We start from the raw sequence: 9,652 nt of genomic DNA on the forward strand, positions 1-9,652 counted from the left end.
CATTTAGCCCTTTTCTTACAAAATTATTTTTCTATTTAATTTTTAACAAAAATTTAACAAAATCAACAATTTATAATTCTTACATATTTATTAAAGTTTGTAACGTAATATTAAACATAACATAACAATTAATGTATAACAATTAAACATAACAATTAATGTATAACAATTAAACATAAAAATTTAGGAACACAAGATAAAAATTCTAAAGATAGTGGAATTTTTTTTTACACAAGCAATGTTTTTTTTTCCTTTTTCCGTAAAAAACTTCCAATTTTGCACCTGTAGTTCTTTTTAGAGCATGTTTACACTTATATCTGATCAAAATAAGAAGTTTCACAGCAATGTATTTACCAAATAACATTAAATTACAGATATTGACATATTTTTTTCTTCTTTTTTTTAATTTCGTAAAATTTCGCTGAAATAATATGAAATGGGAAATAAGCGTGGAAAAATCCACACCTTCCAAAATAATCTAATCATTAAAAAATGCCTTATAATTTCCTTTTATTTCGTTAGTGCAAGTATGTAGAATAAAAACAAGCTTATCTTTTTTTTTATGTCTTCATATTGATCAAAGATTAGTTCTCAATCGCCATATAAAAGTCCTCAAAGCGTTGCAAAAATTATCTTATTTATAGAAAACAACACAGGTATGTATTTATGCATGATTTTATGTATTTGAATTGTTATTTTAATATAATAATATTCCTTTCAGTTTTTAAATTTAATCATTTATTTATACTTTTAAATGAATTAAAGTAGTAAAAATGTATTAATACATGACATTTTTTGCAGAATATGTATATTTTTTCCAACTTCAAAATTTTTATTAATATTTCGAAAATATGCATCTTTAGAGCAATTTTAACAAATGACCCTCTATATATCAAAATAAATATAAAGAAGTTCTGAATTAAAAACTTCTAATGTTCTGTACTACGAAAATTAAAGAATGATAAACGTAAATTTCAAATATAGACATAATTGAAATAGTTCAGAATAATGTTGCAGAGCGGCAGATTGTGTGAATAAACATAGGGAGTCAATCATCTATGATGGGAAAAACTGGCCTGTAACTGAAAATACGGTAAATTACGGTGGTGAAAAAATTCGTTTTTTCTTAAATATCCACTTGAGAACAATGTGAAAACTGGAGAATCATTATTTTTGTAAGCAATTATCTTAGATAGTGTAGAATAAATAAAACAATATGTGAACAGATAAATAAATCCATCTACAGAACACAAAGAATAATGTTGAAAAGAGCCTTTACAACAATAAGCAGAATATAAAGTACATGCTGTATTTTGTTGACTGTAATCTCGTTTGGCCTATGAAACATTCCAAAACAAATGCAAATAAGAGCGAGGTACTTTAATTCTTCCATTTCTATCTAAAATTTATCTTCTGTGTGGATGAGGCTGGTATGAAAAGGACACTTTTCCAATAAGATATAAATGTATAATTATTTAAATAAAAAGTGTCAGAAAATGCAATAAGGAGGTTATAAAAATGTCTTGAAATTTTACGACAAAACTTTGGGTCTAGTACGATGTCGGTACTTTTTTTCTGTAAATTAATACTTACCGTAAGAATTCGCTTTAAAATTGTTTTTATTATTTCCAATGGTGGGACAAAAGACAATTCCGACACTAAAATAAACAACATGAAAACTGAAGAATAATTAAGAAAGTGATACAAAAAAATCTATGGAATCATTTACTTCCAAGCTTCTCACAAACTCTTTGAGTAAACAGTGCAACGCGCAAGTGAACTAAAAGTTCCGTGTGAACAGCATAGATCATCGAGTTCATTTATCATGTGTAAATGCTCGTAAAGACCATTTTGCTACTTGTCAAGGCACTCATGACCAATAGCAAGGCGGAGTTCTTCTATGGGTTTCGTTCAAGGGCAGTTGGAAATATTTTGAATATTTTTCAAACTATTATTAGTTTTGAATATAAATCATCGTGAGCTGTAAATAAATTCTGATTATGAACGTGGTTTGCTTCAGGTGAATGTATTCATGGGCAGTAGGAGGGCGGAATTCTGCTACGGCTTTCATTCAAGGCCTGTTGGAAATATTTTGAATATTTTTAAATTTTTTTTTTAATATTTTATATCCGTTATCAAATAGCAGATCAAATTTTGAGTTTACGACTACCTATGTTCAACTACGTACCCTTGCTATTTTTCAAATTATTAATATCATTATTAGTTTTGAATATTTATTATCGTGAGGTGTAAATTCTGATCATGACCATTTTGCTTCTGGTTAAAGGCATTCATGGCCAGTACCAAGGCGGAGTTCTGCAACGGCTTTCATTCATAGCCAGTTAGAAATATTTTGAATATTTTTCCTCCAGAATTTTGAAAAGTTCCTATTTGATAACTCTATTTCCAAGACAAATCTTAAACATTGATCTAAAATTTGCTTATCGCTTAAGCAAATAACATTCCAACAAGTTCTTAACAGAATCAAGTGGAATTCTAAGTTTTGCCCTATGGAAAATACATATTACAAAAAATGCTTTAAAATCCTGTAAATTATGAAAAGTAAACATATTTTCACAACCTAAAAAAGTTTAAAAAAAATCAAATTGTGTCATTTTTGTCTCCAAGATTTCTCAAAATCTATTTCAAATATCGACATACGATTTTTTACCGAATGTTATATTAACCTCTGTTAACAATTTATAGATAAATGTTTAAATAATATTTGCTTTAAATATTTCTCATAAAAAATTTTTAGATAATTATTTAAAAAATCTCCTTTTTTTCTTATGTATATTTTAAAAACTATAAATTTTTAATATAAAACTATAAAATGATGCATAACTTACAGTGGTAACATTTATACATAATTTAAGCCCTATATTAATCATTTTGAATACAAAAAATAGTTTGTCATCTTCCACTCCGCATTCTACGTATCTTTAAATTTGAAGCACTTTCTTCATTTTATAATAAAACTAAAAGAAATTTATTTACTGAGTGAATATTTTCAAGGTGCCAAATTAATGCTAGTATTATCTGATCTTCTTTTCTCAAAACTAAGAATTTCTTTTGCTTAAAAGTTGCAATAATTAGAAATATTTCGGAATTTACTCGTGATTTTTTTTCTGTTTTATCTCATTTGAATTTCATTTCTTGTGAACTGGACATATTTGTACCACTAATACATATGACACAAAACTATTCTACTTCTAATTTAGTTGTAAAAATGGCAAATCCTTGGATCGCTGTTGCAGTTTGCACATTGTCCTTAGCATGTACCCTAATAGCTGCACCTGTAAACAAAGGATTAATACAGAAGATATGTGGTAAACATTTATTGGAACATTATAAGTTATGAAGTTAGACACTTTCACTGTGTTAAAAAAAGTAACTATCATTTATTTTTTTCTGTGTAGATAAAAACGATGACAATCTTCTGAAAGACTTAGCCAAATGCCACGAGATATTTGCAACAGATGAGGTTAGTTTATTTTTGACACAAAAAGAATCCAATCCAAATTTTCTTGCTGAAATAATAAGATGAAGTTATTGGAATTTATTTCATAAAAAATTCGTTTTAATGCTGAATTTTTTGCCTGTGTGTAATTTTTAAAACAGGTTAAGTGCGTAAGAAAAAGCAAGTTAATGCTTAATTTTTTACAGGATAGGACTTCACATTTTTATAATATTTTCAACAATTAGATATATATATATATATATATAGCTATATATCTANTATATTTATATATATGGATGCTCAAAAATAGTCGACTATTCTTACGAAAAATAAATAAGGGTACCTTGTCTATTATAATACATACTTATATATAATATTTGCCTATATTTAATCCCCATTGTTTCTACCTAACCTAACTTCGGTTTTAAACCTCTTTGAAATTCACAATTCACGTCTAGCAAGTCTTGAAAATGGAAGCCTGTTTTTGAGAGCTCGAAACATGTCTAATTTTACTACTTTATATAAGTTTTCAAAACAAATAAATAAAGTACATCTTTGCTCTTCAATTTCGTGGGATTATTCATTTAATATTCTTTCTAATGAAGAATAATTGATATTGATATTTTTTAGCAAGGTACCTACCTATCACAGCTTCTCAGATAACTTTAATTTTGCTGTATTTATAGAACTTTTCTAATGCATTAAAAATTATAAAAGTATTTAACATTTAGTATGTTTTAACACTTTGTATATTTTTACAGAATAAGAGAGTGGGGAAGTTGTGCGGTGCTGAAATTGCCCCTGAAACGAATGGAGATACTTTTAAGTTGTCAAAGAAAGTCTGCCAAGACCTTTCTGTTATAGATTCAGTGAGAATTTTAAATTAAAAATTGTGCTTTTACATCATTATTGGTTCACAAGTACTAATCATTCGAAATAACTTATAAAATCATTTTTAATCACCGAGATATAATCTTTCTCTTTAACTGTTTTAACTGAAGTCTTGCAGTTTGATTATAATTATCAATCAAGCGTGAGGAAAAACAACAGTTAAATTTTAAAAACTTCATTTATTTCGTTAAAAGTATACATATTCTGGAGATAATTATTTTCTAAACATATAATAAGAAAACTATTAATGCATACATGAATGGATTAAAACTTCGAAAACATTAAATGATGCGCTCTATAAGCAGAGTTTTTCCAGAAAGTTGACAAGATAAGGTCTTTAATTTTGTTTTTTCCGCATGCACGCGTGCTTGTGCATGAATAAGAACAAAGAAATAAGCAAATATAAAAAATTTATAGGATCAAAAAAGATGAATTAAATAAGCCAATATGCTTGTGCTTTTGTAATGTAAATTGTTAAGGTCATTGCACGCAGTGTCATTTTTACTTATTATCTATTTTTACCGATGTAATATTTGAATTAAAATAAATAAACTACAGAAATAGAACCAATTGATAACGATTGCTACCAGAGTAATCATACGTTATAGTACTCAGACTTAATTTCTCGGTCACACCTGTCAAGGCATCTTTCTTTCCCGCACGAGTAGTTTGCATTTTAACTTTTATTATTATTTTTTTGTGAAAAAAAATGTGAATAATTTCTGTTTCAAAATATAAAATGTGATTAAATACTTCGTCATGCAACGTTGATAAATTATACATTAAATTATAAAAAATAAGTTGTTTTTTCTTAAATAAATTAACTTCTTTTTAAATTAAAAATAGAAAAATGTATTTCGTTTCAGAATATTTAAAGCTTATTTTAATGTAATCATAATCTAACTTAAAAAAAGAATTTTTTTCTGTGAAGGAAAGAAAACAAAACAAAATATAAGAAATATATAAACTATGTGATTACTTATTATTACTGTATGATTATTATGTGATTATTTTTTTAAAAAAATATATAAACAAATTACATATTTTTAAATTTTTTAAGGAAAAGAAAAATACTCTTTACGATTTACTACCTTGAAAATGTTCGCTCTCATAATGCTCCGTAATGATTTAAAACTTTTGCTCTCATTAAGTCTTAAAGCCTTAACAGACATCACCTCCCTGCCCCCGCAATTGATTGCTGTGGGAATGCTTTTGATTATAATTCGGTTTCAATAATATTATAATAAAAATGTAACAATAATAATAAAAATACGCAGTTGAAGAATTATTTTAACATCTTTATTTTATTTAATAATTCGGGTATTGTTTCCTTGATAAGTCCAAACATTTAGTTTTTCATTGGGGCTTTATATCGATTCTGATGTTGTGTATAATATGCAAAATTTTGCAAGTAATTTTCATATGGAACACAATACTTTTATCAGTGTTTAGAAAACGCATAAATGATGATAAAATTTAAATCAGTATTTAACAATTAAGCTAGTATAAAGGTATTTTCCGACATTTGCCAACGACACATATGCTAAAAATATTTCCTTCTTTAAAATTCTACCAATTTGTTAGTGATCCTATGGTTTTTTAAATAGATAGTACAATGCGCAAAACAAAAAAGAACACCTCAATAAAGTTTGATTTTTAAATTAGATTTTAACGTACTAAGATGTGATCTTAATGGTTCAAGGGCCTGAACTTGCTAAACTAGTGTAGAACTAGTGCAAACGATATTTATTGTAAGAAAATCGATAAATTTTTTACAATGGATTAGAATTCTGGACCCTCAAAATATGCAGGATTGCTGTTATAGGAAAAATATGGTCGAAATAGCTCGGTCAAGAGAGTTGTTGAATATTCGTACGTCTTAATGTCAATTTCACTGTGTATTTTGTATTTTCCTTCTCTGCGCATTTCGCTACATCTAAATTTTTATTTGTCGAGGACTATTTGACTGATTCCATTAAAATACAGGATTTTGTCATTTAATATTAAGCAGAATAAAGTTTGTACACTTAAAAATTCAGAAAATTTTCGACCATTAGTAAATTAAATAATAATAAATATATAGTGAGAAAAATTTTTCTTTTAGAAATTATCATTCGATGAATGCATTTTACAATTATGTTCAAAAATTTTATGTTTCGCTTAAACAGTTAGAAATATATGGCCAAATATGCAAAGAATAAAATTAATACCAAAGGAACAAAACTTTCGACCAATCTAACCGAACTATATTTTCTTATTTGCAGCTATTTTAAGAGTTCCAAATTCAAATCCATCGAAGGAAATGTATTTTATTCACAGAAAGTACATTTTCGTGTCTGAGTTCCTAACTTAAAATATCATCCACAATAATTAATTATTATATTTAAAATTAGACCATCGAACCATTAATTTATACTCCTAGTACATTGAAATCTGGTCATTAGTTTAAAAGTTATTTTCATGTTCTCTTCTTTATTTTGAGCACTATGCCTGTACATTTACCGTGTCTGTATATATTTTCATTATCTGACAATTGCTTAATATTGAACGGAAGCTATCATATTTTTTTATTAAAAAGTTTTTTCTTATATTTTAGATGGTAAAATGCTTCAAAAAGCATAACCAAGATTCTACTGAAGTAAGTATTATTTAATATTAAGAAGATTCTATACATCTTAATTATAACACTAAACTTTACTATTTTTTTATCAACTTTTAATATCCCTACATTTTACTAGAACTTGTTCGAAATTTTTTTTTATTACTATAAAAATTCTGCGCAAAAATATTAAACCTAATTATTACAATTAATAACACACATATTTGCTATCGGAAACAATAAGAAATCAAATTAAACTTGATCTACTATTATTTTAGTTTTGCAAGCGTTTTTAAAATGCATGTGTGAGAATTGTGTCGAATTTAAAGATAACTTAATGAAAGATGTGTTTTTCTGTATTTGTAATTTAAAAAATTAAAAATTTGCTTATCCATCCCAAAAGTCTTGTTTTCTTTATTTATCTTATTTCAAAACAACTATTGTTATTCGACTGCAAATGAAAGTGTAACTCAGTTTTGCCAATTTGCCTAAACGTAAAAATAAATTTTGAGGGATTATTACTCCCTTATAAGCCAAATTCTACCTAAAATACATAAGTTTATTGTTAAAATATTAAGTAAAATTGTCAACCCTTATAATAATTACTTATAATTTTTTTTACTTCACTCTATTTTTAATCAATGTATTATAATATAATTTGAACTTTTTTTTATATATTTCAGATGAAGGACATGGGAAAAGCGGCAGTAAGTACTGTGAATTTGTACTGAAAAAATTATATTTATAAAGAATTTGATCAGAAGATAAATTCTACTGAATGATTATGAAAAAAGGACAACACTCTACTAAGAATACATAAGTTAAAATTAGGAGTTATTGCGTGTTTGGCGTGCAAAAGCGCAAGAAAGATCAAGAAGCAGAGAGCAAAGCGTAATACGCTCACTGGAATTCCAATCAGATCTCTAGTGAATGCATAGATGATCAAGCCGATTCCCATAAGCGTCAAGTATAAGACCTAGCTACTATTTTTCAAAATCAAGAACTTGAACTTTCATAGCTCATCTGTTTAATTTTCTATGTACGCCGAAGAACTGTTACATTATGACCACCCTCCATCTATAACAATGGGTTCGCTCAGGTTTTCATGGTTACTGGCCCAGGATCAATGTTTTAATCGGGCACATTAGGACCCATAATCCTCATAGAACAATTCCTGACGCCTGTGAGCTACTTGAACATAGTTGCAGACCAGGTTCATCCATTCATGGCAACAGTTTTTCCTGCGGGGGAAGGTGTTTACCAACAGGATAATGCACCATGCATAAGGGTCGAATTGTCATGGATTGGTTCGAGGAATATTCCAGTGACTTTCAAGTCATGTCTTGGCCCCCAAATTCACCTGACCTTAATCCAATAGAGCATTTGTGGCCCTATTTGGAAAACCAAATTCGTGCTGCCACGCTACCCCCCTCGCAATGTGAGGGAATTGCTGGACCAGTTGGTGAACGCTTGGTACCAGATACCTCAGACTATCTATCAGCACCTTGTGGAATCAATGCCACGGCGGGTGCTAGCAGTTTTGAGGGCTAAAGGTAGTCCTACGTGCTATTAGCAGGGTGCTATTAGCATAATGACAGGGTGCTATTAGCATAATGTAATGGCTCTTTGGTGTATATCAATAATATAAAATGTTTCAAATTAAACTATTTCTGTTAACTAACTGCATACAGAATAGTTCTGTTAAATAACTGTTAGTCACGATTACGGACCATGGCAAACAATTGCATAACTCGATGGTTCTTTCTGGAGACGGACATGTTTAAAGCAATCTCTTCTGCTCAAATGGAAGAGATAGCGTGTTTGGTAGTAAGGAAAAATGGGACATTGCTTCCTATGCTAGGATTATATGGACCATTTTACCTATGCTAGAAGTTTTCAGGTGCAGACAATGTATTTATTTGCAAAAACCAAGCAATAATTTATATTAAGTGCAATTGCTATTGTGAACGATTTAACTGTAGCTATTTATAATAACAATGGCACCTACCTATGTTCTTAGTATCTTCCACCCCGTGAGGTCACATTGCTCAAAAGACCTTTAATTCATAGTACGCGAAAATCCGATCATTAGAAAATACTTGCTCTATAATTATTTTATCATCAAATGACCAAATTTGATTTTCTTAATAAAAAATTTTGAAAAAATTTCTACGTTTTATGATATTTTAATATTTTGTAAAATTAACTTAATAAATATTTCATTCTCACTATCATTTTGTGTTACAGGCATGCATTTTCACAGCTTTTATGAAAAATGATTACATGGACCTAATTGGTGATTAACATGAAAAAAAGAACCGAATCTTCAAGCGATCCAGCTCTTACTTATGTTAAACATTCATTTAAAAAAACCAATATCGTGTTATAACTGAGAGTTGTACTGATGAGCTATACATTGTATAACAGATGAGCTATATTACTGCATCGTATTCTATAAAATAAACCATAATTTTCCATATTTTGTATTACTTATGTTGTGGTGTTCTTATAACGATTTATAACATTTTACTTCTGTATAAACAGGAAACAAAGCTATAAGTAGAAAATTATAATTCCAAAACAAAAGAATACAGGGGATTATAGCAGAAAAACTATACTTTTCGTTCTATACACAGCGACCTCCTTCCGTGATGCGTCGGAACACAAAATGACTGTGGAAAGTACAAATCAAACATCAGAAC

General features: G+C 28.3%; 1 protein-coding gene across 1 annotated transcript; it reads left to right on the forward strand.

Moving 5' to 3' along the window:
- Positions 1-517: 517 nt before the first annotated feature.
- Positions 518-9,427, forward strand: LOC107451413 (uncharacterized). Its single transcript, XM_016067493.4, has 7 exons — positions 518-656; positions 3,222-3,329; positions 3,420-3,484; positions 4,222-4,329; positions 6,948-6,989; positions 7,634-7,657; positions 9,198-9,427. Exons 2-7 carry the CDS (start codon positions 3,230-3,232, stop codon positions 9,252-9,254), a joined length of 396 nt encoding a protein of 131 aa, XP_015922979.1. The 5' UTR covers positions 518-656; positions 3,222-3,229; the 3' UTR covers positions 9,255-9,427.
- The last annotated feature ends 225 nt before the right edge of the window (positions 9,428-9,652 follow it).

Source organism: Parasteatoda tepidariorum, chromosome 4 (assembly GCF_043381705.1).
Source record: "Parasteatoda tepidariorum isolate YZ-2023 chromosome 4, CAS_Ptep_4.0, whole genome shotgun sequence".
Lineage (NCBI taxonomy): Eukaryota > Metazoa > Arthropoda > Arachnida > Araneae > Theridiidae > Parasteatoda > Parasteatoda tepidariorum.